The sequence below is a fragment of the Ochotona princeps genome, chromosome 17 (assembly GCF_030435755.1).
Source record: "Ochotona princeps isolate mOchPri1 chromosome 17, mOchPri1.hap1, whole genome shotgun sequence".
NCBI classification, from domain to species: Eukaryota; Metazoa; Chordata; class Mammalia; order Lagomorpha; family Ochotonidae; genus Ochotona; species Ochotona princeps.
Window position 1 is genome coordinate 29,822,034 of NC_080848.1, and position 15,703 is coordinate 29,837,736.

The 15,703-nt window shown below is 48.6% G+C and overlaps 2 protein-coding genes across 4 annotated transcripts in view; one reads left to right on the top strand and one right to left on the bottom strand.

The window, feature by feature from the left end:
• Window positions 1-15,195, bottom strand: part of MYO19 (myosin XIX) — a 35,549-nt gene extending 20,354 nt beyond the window's left edge. The window contains exons 1-6 of one of the 3 annotated variants that reach the window (XR_009246897.1): window positions 14,637-15,195; window positions 13,960-14,070; window positions 6,713-6,851; window positions 6,205-6,353; window positions 4,437-4,550; window positions 200-332 (exon numbers count right to left, since the gene is read on the bottom strand). Coding sequence is in view for 2 of the 3 variants with exons in the window: in XM_058675448.1 (XP_058531431.1) it covers window positions 200-332; window positions 4,437-4,550; window positions 6,205-6,353; window positions 6,713-6,851; window positions 13,960-13,962 (538 nt within the window). In the remaining variant the exon portion in view is untranslated. Of the gene's footprint in view, window positions 1-199; window positions 333-3,805; window positions 4,032-4,436; window positions 4,551-6,204; window positions 6,354-6,712; window positions 6,852-13,959; window positions 14,071-14,636 lie in introns of those variants that run through there. The other 2 variants (XM_058675448.1, XM_058675449.1) reach the window with 2 other exon arrangements.
• Window positions 1-15,703, top strand: part of PIGW (phosphatidylinositol glycan anchor biosynthesis class W) — a 39,817-nt gene that overhangs the window by 21,472 nt on the left and 2,642 nt on the right. The gene's annotated exons all lie outside the window — the stretch shown is intronic.

A 15,703-nucleotide genomic window follows, 5' to 3' on the forward strand; every position in this document is an offset into this window, starting at 1 on the left:
TTGGACCACATGCACCACAATGTCCCTCCAGCACCATCTCACACATGCTTAGAGGGAAGATAATGATCAAACAATATCTCTTAGGAGGTTGGGAGTCTGAGACACAGACATTCACCCTTAACCCCTAGAGGGTCTTAGAGCACCTGCTTCTCCCTGGAATGTAGCAAATACAGGGACATGGGACTGAAGTAGAGCTCACCGAAAGCTTCCATAACAGGATTGGAGTTGAGAATCCGCTGTTCGATCCTCTCTGCAATCTTGTGGCTCTCCCAGGATGTCGGTGAGGTGGCCACCACAGCATAGAATTTCATCAGGCAGCGAGACGTCCATGTCTGTGGCAGAAACAGTCCTGTGGGACCGAGTCCACAGGCCCTCCTGCAATTTTTTTCTGCTAAGATTTACTTATTTGAAAGATTTACAGAGAGAGAAAAAAACAGATCTTGTATCCATTGGTTCACTCTCGCAGATGGCTGTGATAGCTAAGGCTAGGCCAGGCCAAAGTCAGGAGCTTCATGCACATCTCTCACATAGGTAGCAAGGATCCCAATAAGTGGGCCATCTTCTGCTGCTTTCCCAGGCCCAAAAGAGCTGGATCAGAAGCAGAGCAGCTGGGACAAGAACTGGTATTGCAGGCAGCTAAGCCACTACTCCAGCTTCCTGCTGCTTTTTTTTTTTTAAAAAAGACTTATTTATTTATATTGGGAAATTGGATTTACAGAGAGGAGAGACAGAGAAAAAGATCTTTCATGCTCTGGTTCACTCCCCAAGCCAGAACTGAGCCGACCCAAAGCCCAAAGCCAGAAGCTTTTTCGGATCTCCCACGCGGGTTCAGGGTCCCAGAACTCTGGACCATCTTCAACTGCTTTCCCAGGCCACAAGCATGGAGCTGGATGGGGCCTCCAGGATTAGAACCAGGGCCTTTATGGGATCCCTGCACAGACAAGGCAAAGACCTTAGCCACAAGGCTACCGCTCTGGGCCCAAAATTCTTTTATTTCTAATCATCTGAAGTGGGCATATGTCTAATTTCCAATTTCTTTTTTTATTTTTTTGGTTTTTTTTCCTGTTATTCAATTTCTTGTGGAAAGACAACTAAACACAAGTGTTACCTATTGACTTTGTATCCTACTAACCTTGGTAAACTTCTCAGAACTTTTGCTGCTACAGTAGCAAGTGTTGATTTTCTAAGTTCTTTAAGTCTTTCTATGAGATAAAACATGTTCCTCTACTTCTATTGTTACAGAACTTGTGTAGAATCAGCAACTTTTCTTCTTTCAATGTTTGATAAAATTCACAAAGTAAAGCAACCTGATGCTAGGTCTTTATTTCTTTTTCAGATTTTTTTTTTTTTACATATACAGGTTATATTTCTTCATATATCAACTTCAGTAGTTGTTACTTGAAAATATTGCTCTATTTCATCTGAATTACAATTTGCTGGCAAAATATTTCACAAAATGTCCCATCAATATTTTTTTTTATTTTAAGGTTTGACTGCAGGGTTATCATATTATTCATCTTTTCCAAGTAATAGCTTGGATTTCATTTTTCTTCTATTGGTTTTGTTTGCTATTTTATTCATTTCCACTTTATTTCCTTCTGTTTTCTTTGGATATAGTCTTTTCCACCTTACTTTTGTACAGTCTGTTTTAAGCTGAAATGTGTTTCCCTCAAGTTTGCATGCTGAACTCACAACTCCTCATGAGAATACATGAGGGTGTCACGTGGAGGTGTCACAGCAAGTAAAGGCATCAACATCCTACCTGGAGACCAATCCGAGCCTCAGTGGCTCCACTTCCTATACAGCTCCCTTCAAATATGCCTGGGGAAGCAGAAGATAGCCAAGGTGCTTAGGCTCCTGTACCATGTGTGAAACACTGAAAAACCTCCAGGCTTTGGAACAGCCCAGTTCTGGACATCTGGAGTAAAACAGCAGCTGAAAGATCTCACTATCTTTCCATCTCTGTGTAACTCCGCCTTTCAAGCAAAGAAATAAATCTTTTGGGCCCGGCATGGTAGCCTAGCGGCTAAAGTCCTTGCCTTGAACACACTGGGATCCCATATGGGCCCCGGTTCTAATCCCAGTGGCCCCACTTCCCATCCAGCTCCCTGCTTGTGGCCTGGGAAAGTAGCAGAGGATGGCCCAAAGCATTGGGACCCTGCACCCACATGGGAGACCTGGAGGAGGTTCCTGGCTCCTGGTTTCGGATCGGCACAGAACCAGCCGTTACGCTCACGTGGGGAGTGAACCATTGGACGGAAGATCTTCCTCTCTGTCTCTCCTCCTCTCTGTATATCTGACTTTCCAATAAAAATAAATCTTAAAAAAAAAATTATAAATAAATAAATGAATAAATACATTTAAGACTTTAAGTCTATGGAGTGTTTGTATCAGGACCAGGCCTCCTCAGGTGCTGATGCCCGTGCAGTGGACAGCATGCTCAGATGCACACAGGGGACATCACAGCCAGCTCATCTACGCCAGAAGAGGACACAGAGTACCTTGTCAGAGGACGGAAAGCAAACAGGCTGGACCTCTCTCCTAGCCAAGCTTTGCAGCATGTTTCTGGGCCTAGGAATACGCTGATGTGGACCTGGTCATCCAATAGACCTTGGAAAGATTTTCTTAACCCTAGTGCCACAAAGCCGACAATGTCTCAGAGCTATTGAAACCACTGAAGTAACACCCTTGGAACACCCTTCATCATAGGAATGTCCTCTATTCCTGAGTGCCAATGCAGTTTGAGAACAAGAAGTGACCCCTTCTCCCTCCCCACTGCAGACACAGGAGAAGAAAGAAATTGAAACATGTGTCCCCTCTACCTTCCTCCATGCCTCGACCCTTCCACCCTATTCAGAGACCTATGTAGGTATATGTCTTTCTCAACTATATAAACTTAAAAAGGAAAAGGAAACAAAATACTAAAGAGGGGCCAGCCTGATGGCTCAATTGGCTGATCTTCTGCCTGCAACCACAGGCATCCCAAATTGGTACGAGTTCGTGTCCTGGCTGTTCCACTTCCCTTCCAGCTCCCTGCTTGTGGCCTGGGAAAGCAGTGGAGGATGGCTCGAGTGCTTGGGCCCCTGCACCCATGTAGGAGACCTGGAGGAGGCTCCTAGCTCTGAGCTTCAGATCAGCTCAGCTCAAGTCACTGCAGCCACTTGGGTGGGAAGTGAACTAGTAGATCGACAATCTTTCTCTCGGTCTCTCCTTCTCTTTGCAAATCCGCTTTTCCAAAAAAAAAATCTTAAAAAAAAAAAAAAAAATAGGGCCCAGCGGCGTGGCCTAGCGGCTAAAGTCCTCCCCTTGAACACCCCGGGATCCCATATGGGCGCCGGTTCTAGTCCCAGCAGCTCCACTTGCCATCCAGCTCCCTGCTTGTGGCCTGGGAAAGCAGTCGAGGACAGCCCAATGCATTGGGACACTGCACCCGCGTGGGAGACCCGGAAGAGGTTCCAGGTTCCCGGCTTCGGATCAGCGCAGCACCGGCCATTGCGGCTCACTTGGGGAGTGAATCATCGGATGGAAGATCTTCCTCTCTGTCTCTCCTCCTCTTTGTATATCTGACTTTGTAATAAAATAAATAAATCTTTAAAAAAAAAAAGAAGATACTAAAGAATACATTCCCTAAAATAAAGCAAGACGTGCTGGTGCCATAGCACAGTAGGTTAAGCTTCTATCTGTTCCTCCCTCTGCTACCCCTCACTGCCAACAGTCTAGAATGTAACAGGTATGCAGGGTTCAGCAATTCTCATATACCTGAAAGATGGTCCAAAGAAGCCCTATTAAATGTGCAAAAGCTAACCTGGGCCTGCAGCCCCCTTTGACCAGCTCTCTACTCTTTACTCAACCTCGTCCAATTTTGTGCCTTACTTGCTGCAGTTTTGCCATCTAGGAGGCTGTACCTCTGTCCTGCCCCACAGCCCAAAGGATTCAGATGGGCTAATCTAATAAACCCTTTCCCACAGTGGCACTGCTACGTGCCAGGCGTGCCACCAAGTGTTCTGTGTGCACTCACTCACTGAACTCTGACAGAAATCCTAAGACTCAGGTATTGATCTTCTTTCCCCTCAACTGCGTAAGTGAGAGAGCTGTGCTTTGCAGAAGCTCAGTACCTCTCAGGTATGTTCTTAGTCACCATGCTGCAATCACTCAGAGCTAACTTCTCTTTTATGATGTCAGAGCTGGGACAGACCTCTGATGAGCAAATAAATGAAGGCTCAGAGAAGAAAGCATCTGTCCTCCAGGCAGTCGCAGCGGCAAAGCCTGGACCGGAAAGAACCCCGCTCTCAAATTCCAGTCTAGTGCTTTTTCACCACTGCATCCTGATCCCAGGCTCAGGCAGTGACTCCATAACAGATCAGCTCTGCCTCCTGCTCCCTTCCCTTCCCCCCAGCCAGTTATAAGTTCATCCAGTGAGAAAAAGGTCCCCCTACCTTTCCAGCACCACTCTCTCCACTGACAACAATTGACTGGTTGACAGGCTCAATCAGGCTCTTGACATTCCTGTAGGTCTGTTCACCCACAGTGAAGATGTGAGGCTTTAGCTTCTGAAACATGAAGGGGTTAAAAATGATAGGAGGACATGCCTGAGTACAAGGAGTTGTGACATGATGATGACTGAAAAGAGGCTACTAACAGCAATCAATGCTAGATGCTTCCTCCAGAAAAAAAAAAAAAAAAAAGTTTGGATAAAACTGTTGCTGAATGAAAATTGTAGGAGGTCATGGATTTGGACAAAGGACCTGCACTGGAAGCAACAGACCTCACTTATATAGTTTTGCTCAGTAACTGAGCTTAGGCTAGCTGCCAGTTAAGAAAAGCGTAAACAGCTAACTGGTTAATCTATAACCAACTGACTGGTTGGCAGACTAGGAAGTAATTACTCAAGTTTTCTATACCACATTTCTCTTATTCTATAAATAGCATCTGATGTACATCTTTGCTGGGGGTTCTTTCTGGTCTTGAGCAGGCCCAATCCACAATTCTGTTATTTTCCGCACATTCACTATACTAAATTTAATGGGCCAAGCAATTTCCCATATAAGACAGTGTCAGGTCAGGTCCAACTCCAGAGCTCCAAAGGTGGTTTCACATATTTGCCTTCTCAGCCTAGAAGCAATGCTGGCCTTTGGCTAGTTCTCAATGTCATTAACACTTCCTGTACTCATTTTCTCTTGCTAAAGTAACCTCATTTTATTGTTAGTGTATGTTACTATATTTTGAAATTTATAAAAAACTTTCTCTAGAAATTAAAAAAACTTTTTCTAGAAATCACTAAAAGGTATGTGCATGTGCTATACAAAGAACTTAATGTTATATGGGGATCTGAGGTTCAGGGGAGTTAAATAACCTTTCAAAAGCCACTCAGCAAGTATGTACTTCCATGGCATCTGAATCCCAGAGCACCTGTTACTAACAGGCCTCTGCGTGCTAGGTATCCAGTTGAGGAAACTGGTAAAACCATGACCTGGCATCTGCGGTACAGAGAGGCTCCCAGGACAGCCTTCCTGGATTGCACTTGGACACGTCCCAGGGTAGGGACTCCTGGAGAGCTGGGCTGTGATCAGCTGTGATCTCTTTCTTGCACCTTCTTGAGGGAACGGGTGTCCTCTAGCTGCCTTTGTCCCACTCTCATCTGGGCTGTTAAACTTCCAACCATTGTGCCTCCTTGTCTCACTTCTCTGAATGCAGGTCCTAGAGGGCTCTGTTCAGCCCCCACTACCACCAGCACAAAGCAGCCCTGTGATGGTCCTTCAGGCCTTCACAGAGGGCCCAGTGGTCCCCCTCAGCACGCTCATCTTCTGCCTTTAGCCTGCCAACATCACCCCTGCCCGGGTCACACGATTTTAATACTGACAAGCCCATGCTCTGGCTGCACTACCAACCCCACTCCCATCCCTAAAGAATTTCTCTTCTTAGTAGAGAGGAACATCTTCTAAATGTGTAAGCAGTCCTTAGTTTTTTTTTCTAAAAATGGTATTTGCTATATACACAAATATACCTTTGTAAAGTCTTTCCTATTAATACATATAAAAATGCTTTCCTTTTTGTCTCTATTTTAGGTTTCAAACTCAGTGAAACCAATATTTATATCCCATTTTTGCAACTTCTGCTTGTGGTCAGTGCCCAAAATTCTAGGAGCTCCTGTTGGGCAGGGCTGTGGCAGCTGTGGGGAGGCAACAGAAGACGGCCGAGCCTTACCTGGGGCTGTGGTGCGGTGTGGTACTCTCTCATCAGTTGTGGCGTGTAGAGCTCAGGGACAGGCTTGAAGGGGTTCAGAGCCACTAGGGTGCAGCCAGCATTGGTGTAGAATGTGTCTGCCGAGTACCGGGCCTGCAGGCACCTCAGGACTGAGGCAGAGACACCTTTAGCAAGCTCCTGCTCAGCTACAAAACCACAGAGGCACATCTGCCTAACAGACCTCCCTCTGCAATTAACCAAGTGCCAGCAGATCCCAGCAGCTCTCTGGTGAACAGATACAAGATCTAATTAAGATGCGCCCCAAATGTCGAATGTCGAGGAAAGCCTGCCCTGGGGAGGCTGGGAGCAGCTGCCAGGCTCCCAGGAGTAGCAGCCTGGAACAGTCCACCTGGCTCCCAGTCAAGATTCTTGCCTGCCTCAGTCTAAATTTGAGGAAACTACATTCAACATCCTCATCACAACTGCACCCTACTGAAGATGGCACTCCAGAGCTGAGGGAGACCCATACCTGTCTCCAGTGTCACCGGATTCACTTTAGTGAGGTCGTCCAGCTGATGCAGTGGAGCCTCCCCACCCAGGAACTCCCACAGGTCTTCACTGAGGGATTCCATGCCTTGAGCACCAAAGCCTGGACTGCGGCCATTAACCTAGAAGTAAATAACATGCAAGTTGTAATTCACACCATGGCAGCTACACAAGGGCAGGAGCCTCTATAGCAGACAGAGAAGAGGTTTCCACAGTCCCAGTCTGGTGGAGGGTTCAAATCTCAGTCTCGTTAGTGCCTGGCCCAATGAGCCACAGCTTTCTTATTTACAAATAAAGGAAAATAAATGAAACTCACAGGTTATTGGGAAGAAAAGCAGAAGTATACAAAGTATTTTATCAGTGCCTTACACACAGTATGAACTTAATAAATGCTATCCCACTCATTTGTGAACTGTTCCAACCAGGTCAGGAGTAGGCCCACATGGAGGGCTGCTCTCTAAGTACTGCAGGGGAAAAAAAACAAGAGTTGGGTCCCTTTCCAAAGAGACCATTCAGCTTGCAATCAAAAACAGCTGTCTCAGTCCCGCTTCCCATCCAGCTCCCTGCTTGTGGCTTGGGAATGCAGTAGAGGATGCCCAAAGCCTTAGGACCCTGCAGCCGCATAGGAAACCCAGAACAGCGTCTGGCTCCTGGCTTCGGATAGGCACAGCACTGACCATTGTGGTCACTTGGGGAGTGAATCATCAGACGGAAGATATCTCTGCCTCTCCTCCTCGCTCTACATATATGACTTTGCAATAAAAATAAATAAAATCTTAAAAAAAAAAAAAACTCTCTGCAGAAAAACCAAACCAGGAACTTCCTCCGGGTCTCCCATGTGGGTGCAGGGTCCCAAGGCTTTGGGCCGTCCTCTACTGCTTTCCCAGGCCACAAGCAGGGAGCTGGATGGGAAGTAGGGCTGTGGGGATTAGACCAGGTGCCCATATTGGATCCAAGTGTGTCCAAGGCAAGGACTTTAGCCACTAGGTTATTGCAGCGGGTCCTCAGCTGCTCTACTTCTGATCCAGCTCCCTGCTAATGCACCCAAGAAAGCAGCAGATGGCCAAAGTGTTTCAGCTCCGGCACCAACATGAGCGATCCGGATGGAGCTCCTGCCTAGCCCAGCCCTTGCTGCTGTGGCCATTTGCAGAATGAACTATCAGACAGAAGACCTCTCTATAACTCAGCCTTTCAAATAAATATTCAAAAAGTATGCCTTTAACTGTTTTAAAATACATCTTGGAGCAGGCATTTAGTCTCCTGGTTGAGATGTCTGTGTCCCGATCAAAGTACCTGGATTTAATTAGTGGCCCTGACAACCGATTCTTGCCAACATGAACCCAGGGAGGCAGCAAATGATGAATCATCATCCCTGCCACCCATCAGAGAGACTTCCACTGAACTGCCAACTCCAGGCTTGGCCCAGGCACTCTCCCAGCCATTGTAGGTATTTCGGGAGTAAATGAATGGATGAAGATTCTGTCTCTCAGATGAAAAATAAATAGGAAGCAGGCATTTGGTACAGTGGTAGAGATGCTGCTGTGGCACCTGCATGTTCTGTTGCAGGGCTGGGTTTGAGTCCTGGCTATGCTTCAGATTACAACTTCATGCTCATGAGCACTGTGGGAAGTAGCTGGTGATGGCTCAAGTATTTGGGTCCCTGGCACTCGTATAGAAGACCTGCATGAAATTCCAGACTCCTGGCTTTGGCTTGGTTACCCCTTGGCTGTTGCAGACATTTGGGAAGTAAATCTCTCTCTGCATTTCTTCCTTTTAGATGAAAATAAATTTTTAATATATTTGGAAAAATATCTATATTCTCTAAAATATTGGTCTATCTCTGGGTTATGATTTTTTTAAATTATGGATAATTTTAGGGCCCAGCACAACGGCTAAGTGGTGCTGGTATCCCATATGGACACTGTTTCTTTTTTTTTTTTTATTTTAAAGATTTTATTTTTATTACAAAGTCAGATACACCAAGAGGAGGAGAAATAGAGGAAGATCTTCTGTCTGATGATTCACTCCCCAGGTGACCGCAACAGCCAGTGCTGCCCCGATCCTAAGCCAGGAGCCAGGAACTTCTTCCAGGTCTCCCACACAGGTGCAAGATCCCAAAGCATTGGGCCGTCCTCAACTGCTTTCCCAGGCCACAAGCAGGGAGCTGGATGGGAAGTGGAGCTGCTGGGATTAGAACCGGCGCCCATATGGGATCCCGGCCTGTTCAAGGCAAGGACTTTAGCCACTAGGCCACTGTGCCGGGCCCTGGACACTGTTTCTGACCCAGCTGCTCAACTTCCCATCCAGCTCCCTGCTGGTAGCTTGAGAAACAGTAAGGGATGCCCAAAGACTTGGGACCCTGTACCCATGTGGGAGACCCAGAAGCAGCTCCCGACTCCTGGCATTCGATTTGCTCAGCTCCAGCTGTTGCAGCCACTTGGGGAGTGAACCAGTGGATGGAAGATCTTTCTATCTCTCCTCTCTGTAAATCTGCTTTTCTAATAAAAGTGAATCTAAAAATATATATATGGGGCCCGGCGCAATAGCGTAGCAGTTAGGGTCCTCACCTTGAACACGCCAGGATCCCATATGGGTGCCGGTTCTAATCCTGGCAGCTCCACTTAACATTCAGCTCCCTGATTGTGGCCTGGGAAAGACGTTGAGGACGACCCAAATCCTTGGGACCCTGCACCCACATGGGAGACCTGGAGGAGCTCCTGGCTCCTAGCTTCGCATTGTCTCAGCTCCAGCTGTTGCAGCTGCTTGGGGAGTGAACCATCGGATGGAAGATCTTCCTCTCTGCACATCTGCCTTTCCAATAAAAACAAAAATAAATCTTAAAAAATATATATATATATTTATTTATATATGTAATTTTAAAGATGATTTGAGAGGCAAAAAAAAAAAAAAAAGAGAAAGAATGACCAAGCCCCTATCCACTGGTTTACTCCCTAATCTCCTATAACAGTCATTCAATGAGTTGGAAGCCAGAAGCCAGGAATTGAATCCAAGTTTCCCACAAGGGTGACAGGGATCCATTTGAGCCATCACTGCTACCTCTCAGCACGAAACTAATTATGAAACAGAATTAGGTATTGAACCCAGACACTAAGGAAAGCAATTGTCTTAATGTTCTGTTATCTTACCTTATAAATTTATTTTTCAGATTTATTTGAAAGACAGTTACAGGTTGAGACACACAGACCTTCCATTCATTGCTTTACTCCCTAAATGGCCAAAACAGCCAGGGCTGGCCCAGGCTGAAGTCAGGAACCAGGAGCTTCTTCCAGGTCTCTTAAATGGTAGCAGGGGTCCAAACACCAGGGAGCTGAACTGGAAGTGGAACAGTCAAAACACAAAACCAGCACCTCTATGGGACGCTGACACTGAGGTGGTGACCCTACCCACTATGCCACAATGCCAGCTTTGAAATTTCTGATACTGAATGTGTCCTTGAATAAACCACATAACCTTTCTGAGCCGTATCTTCAAAATGGTGATATCAGACTCTGTATATACAATACTGCATCTTCCTCACAGGGACATTGTAAGGATGAAACAAAATTTTATATGTGAAAAAAATGCTCACCGTACTGCATACTACAGCATGGTAGCCCAGTGACTAAGGTCCTTACCTTGCTTGCACCGGAATTCCATAAGCGTACCAGTTCTAATCCCAGCTGCTTCATTTCCTGTCCAGCTCCCTGCCTGTGGCCTGGGAAAGCAGTGGAAGATGGTCCAGGGCCTTGGGACCCTGTACCCACATGGGAGACCAGGAGGCTCCTGGCTCTGGATTGGCTCAGCCCCACTCGTTGTGGCCTCTTGGGGAGTGAGCCAGCAGATAGAGGATATTTCTCTCTGTATGTTTGCCTTTCCAATAAATATTCAAAAAAGGGCGGGGCACACAGAGCAACTACTAGTTTGCTTATGGTAACCATTACTACCTTTTTAATAAGAAAAAAAGAACAGGGCCCAGAACAATGGCTAAATCCTTGCCTTGCACATGCTGGGATACCATATGGGTGTTGGTTCCTGTCCCTGCTTCTCCACTTCCCAACCAGCTCCCTGCTTGTGGCCTGGGAAAGCAGTTGAGGATGGCTCAAAGCCTTGGGACCCTCACCTGCCTGGAAGACCCAGAAGAAGCTCCTGGCTCCTGGCTTCAGATTAGCACAGCTCCAGCTGTTATGGCCATGTGGGGAGTGAACCATCAGACAGACGATCTTCCTCTCTTTCCTCTTCTCTGTATATCTAACTTTCCAATGAAAATAAATACATAAAATCTTAAAAAAAAAAAATTAAACAATAAAAAGGCCAGAGCAGATAACCATGTGGGTTTCTTTTCTCTAACTTTCTGAGGTACTTCCCTACTCATGACTCCAATAGCCTGAGAGCACCTTAAAAGCAGTTAACATCTTATAGAGCTGCATCAGCCCAGTGTCTGTCCAAAATTAGTAAGAGGAAATTCCAGCAAACAAGGGTTGGTGTTCTGACCCAGTGGGTTACCTCACAGGCTGGAATCCCTATCCCTTAAAGGATCCCTGTTTTGAGTCCTAGTTGCTCTAGTTCTGACCCTACTAATGTGGTGGGAGGGCAACAGGAGACGGCCCAAATGCTTGGGGTCCCCGTACCCACATGGGAATCCTAGATGGAGTTCTTGGTTTCTGGCTTCACCCTGGCCCAGTCATGGCGATTGTGGCCATTTAAGGAGGAAAACTATCTCTAACTCTGCCTTTCAAATAAACAAATTTTTTAAAGAAATCTAGCAAGCATGCCCTGGCTTTATCTCTAGACAAGGCGCTGCACTTGCAGGTTGCCATGAAGAGGCTGAGCTCCACAGCAAAGGTGACTTGGAATCTAAGAGGCCTGGAATAAAGGAGCTTTCACACAGCCTGCAATTTAATAGCTCCCCTCTCTTTTTCTAAACAAGTGACCTCTGGCATTTTTATACAGACTGACCTCTTGACCTGGGCTGTTTATTCCTTTGTATTCTTATTTTAAATTACTTACTTTATTTATTATTATGTGAAAGGCAGACTTAGAGGAGACAGAGAGCTCTAACTGCTGGTTCACTCCCCAGATGGTTTAGATTAGAGCCAATCTGAAGCTAGGAGCTTCTTCCGGTTCTCATATGGGTGCAGGGGACCCCAAGGACTTGAGCTATTCTCCACTGCCTTTCCAGGTCATAAGCAGAAAGCTGAATCATAAGTGGAACAGTTGGGACATGAACCAGTACCCATATGGCATGCTGGTGCTGCAGGTAGAGGATTATCCTGTTGAATCACTGTGCCAGCTCCTTTTTATGGCATACCTCCTTTAGAAATTCGAGGCTTCCACTGAGCCTGAACAATTCCGTTGACAGGGAAAGGCATCAGGAATCCTTCCTGGAAAGCAGCCTGTGGAGTCCCTTACCCATCTCTAGGAAAAAGAGCTATAAACAACAAGAAGAAATTCAAATTAGGCACCAGGAAGAGCTTCTCGCTGATGAGTGAAAGGCAGTGGAATGACTATCATAAGACAGAAAAACAGACAGGTCTCCCACGTAAGCCTCAGGTGCTTGAAGGCTGAGACTTGACCTGTTGGAACATCCTGCTTCACTGTGGCCAGCCAGGGTTTGGGTTGCAGGCACAAGGCCTGCTGTCCACCTGGTCATGGGATCGTGGGCTGGAGCATGGCTTCCATCCAGGACTGGAGAAATCTGAAAGGAGTCATCCCAGAGCCTAAGGCGGGAAAGAGCAGACAAAAAACCCACACAGAGGAGGGCTTCTCCTGGATGACTCGGCCAGTCTGCTCCTCCCACTAAGCACAACTGCAATGAGAACTAGGGCAGGCCTGGGCAGAGTGAAAGTCTGTCCTTGCCAATTAGAGGACGGGAAAAACCTCTATAAGTGCCTCCAGAGGATCCCTGGGCTACTTCTTGATGTTTTCCCTGTAGTGAAATGCAAGGGCCAGTTTTATTACAGGTTTCTGCTTGGCATGGGTTGCAAATCTTCTGAGTCAGTGGAGGCTGTAGCATACACCAAGGAAACGGAGAGGTCTCCTGCCTTATCCTCTCCTCTGCACAATAATGTGCTTTTGCAGTACAGCCAACAGTTGGCGGGGAGAAGCTGGAATCAACTCTTGATACTCCAATTAACAGCTGATGGGTGGGAGAGAAATCCCAGCTGAATCCCAAGGTGTTTGACTTGGTTAAGCCATATCACCTGCCTTAATTCCTCACCTTGAAAACAGGGATAGTTGGGTTTAGCACGATGGTTCAACTGGCTAATCCTCTCCTTGCAATTGCTGAGATCCTATATGGGCATCAGCTCATGTCCTGGTGTTTCACTTCCGACCCAGCTCCCTGTGGCCTGGGAAAGCAGTAGAGAAGGGCCCAAAGTCTTGGGACCCTGAACACATGTGGGAAATCTGGAGGAAGCTCCTGGCTCCTGGCTTCGGATCGGCTCAGCTCTGGCCATTGAGGCCATTTGCGGAGTGAACCAGCAGATGAAAGAGTTTTCTATGTCACTCTTCTCTGTAAAATCTGCCTTCCCAATAAAAATAAAGCTTTAAAAGAAAAAAGAATCCCCCCCCAAAAAAGAAAATGGGGATTGTTAAATCAATCTCAGGAGGAATGGTTGTGAAGGTCAATGAAGTAGTGGTGTGAAAGCATAGGACAAAAGCAAGTGGGAACACTTAAAGGGTGAATCCTGCTTAGCACTGCAACCAAAAGTTGATAATCCATCAGGTGGAAAAGTCCATGACTCCAGGCAGGAGAATCTGAGAGGGGGTGTGGTTGGTAGGGCCTAGCTCTGTCTGAAGAGTGGTGCCCATCCCTGCTCCCCTCCTTACCCCCCCAACAAGGAGGAGCATGAGGGGTGTCTGAAATGTGTTCACCCTGCTGACTTTCCCTGAGGCTCTGAATATCGCTAGTGTTCAGAGAACACAGGGGTAGGGGCTGCCATGGAAACTGGAAAAGGAGCAATTTGGGCAGAAAGGGCCAGACACTGCCTATACGCTGTCCAAGAGACAGCCATAGCGAAGGCTCTGGACACTCAAAAGCAAAGTTCGCTCAACTGCAAGTTCATCTCAAGAAACAGGTCAAGAGCGGAGGGCAGGTTAGACACCAACGTTCTTAGCTCTAGTAGGCTAAAGCGTAAGAGCTCACCAGCCTCTCCTTGTTTGAAAGAACAGCTTAATATCGAGACCACATGTGCTAAAATAAGGATCAAATGTGCAAATGTCGGTGATTACCATGCAGTGGCAGTTTCCAGCCGAAGTCAAGTCAGATGAAAGCAGTTTTCTCCAGTTCTTTCAGCTTCAGCTCCAGCTCCTGTCTGCTTTGTGGTTACCAGCCAAGCATTTCTGGAAAGGGTGTGACCACAGTGGGCAGAGGATTCGGTAATGAACGGGTGGAACACAGGGCAAGTGCCAACCTGATGTACGCTCCGCCTCCACCCAGACTCAGTTTCTTTCTTCCCTAGGACAAGGTCAGTGGGAGGGCAGACACTGAGATTTGGGAAGGGTCCTGGCAGGACAGCCGATCCCGCCCCCATTCCTGGCGTGAAGCTGGGACTCCCTGAACCGGCGTGGCCAGGGCTGTGATGCCGCTCCGGAAGCACCTGGTACGGGGAACGCACGTCCTTCCCGGGAAGGTGGATATGACCCCAGCCAAGGACACGGCGGTCCTGATGCTTCCCTGGGTCAGCCGTCCCCTCCCTGGCCCGAGTAGGGCGAGAGCAGGCGCCCAGCCTCAGCCCGCAGGGACCCTCCCCCGCCAGCACGCTGGAGAGTGACCAGCAAAGGTCCATGCTGCGGGCTAGAGTCATGAGCTGTGCTAGCTTCTTCTAGGACACGACAGGGTCCCAAGGAAAGAGGAGAGGCAAAACGGTGGCGAAGGGGTTCGGATCTGGACTGCAGGTGGCACTCACCGGTCCCACGGCGCAGGCAGCCGAGCGCACAGCCCACGGGCGGGCCGCGTGAGGCGGCGGGAAGAGGCTGGGCGGCCCTGGGAAGGGGCGGGAGCGCCTGGGACAGGAGCGCGGGAACCGGCGAGCCGCGGCCAGCCTGGCTCAGCCGAGACCCGGGGCCGGCGGCCGGCTCCTCCCCCGGGGCGGGGCGCGAACACGCGGAGCCGGGCGCACGTGGCCCACCCGGGACGCGCCGGAGCCGGCTGGCGGGCTCCGTCCCGGAGGAAACGGCTTCTCTAGCGTTAAGATAAGGGTGACTCGGCAGCCTTCTGCGTTGTCTGGGAAGCCACAGTGTTGTTCGGGCCGCGGGTTCTTTCAGAGGAGCTCGTCGCGGCCGAATGTGGCGCATGTCCCTCAGACCCCATTACCCTGAAGGGGAGTGCTGTGAGGCGACAGACGGGCCCCGTCAGGGGCCAGCCCGAAGCCGGCTCCCGCAAGAACCCGGGCTTTTTGAGTCCCAAGCCGGACAGCGGGGAGGAGGCGGCGGCCTGTAGGGAACGGGCGGCCACTGCGCGGGTGCGCGCGAAGCCTCCCTGCCCGGAAGAGCTGCGGGACCCGCCTCGGCCGGAAGTGCTGCTAGCCCAGGCGGAAGCCGCTCGCTTCCGGGTGGTCAGCGCGGCGTCCCCAGCCTCCTGGGCGACCACTTGGAACACGCGAGGCATCAGGGCCGGGCGGAGCGGAGGCAGACGAAAAGGGCTTTTGTTTTTAAAGATCAGCCGGTTACGGTGAGGGGGTTGTTGCAGGGCCCAGACAGCCCAAAATGCATGTGTGCATTCATTTTGTAGATTCAGCGTGGTTCGTACTGACTAGCACATTGCAGAGTAATGCTTTTCCGGCTTTGGCATGGGACAGCGCTGCAGTGTGACGGGTTGAACTACCTGCAGTGGCTGGATGTCGGTTTGACACCCGGCTGCACCATTTCCTATCCAGTTCCCTGCTAATACTGCTGGGAAAGCCGTGGAAGATGGCTCACTTTAGCCCCTGCACCTGCGTGGGAGACCCGGGAAAAGCTCCTGGCTTCGGCCTGA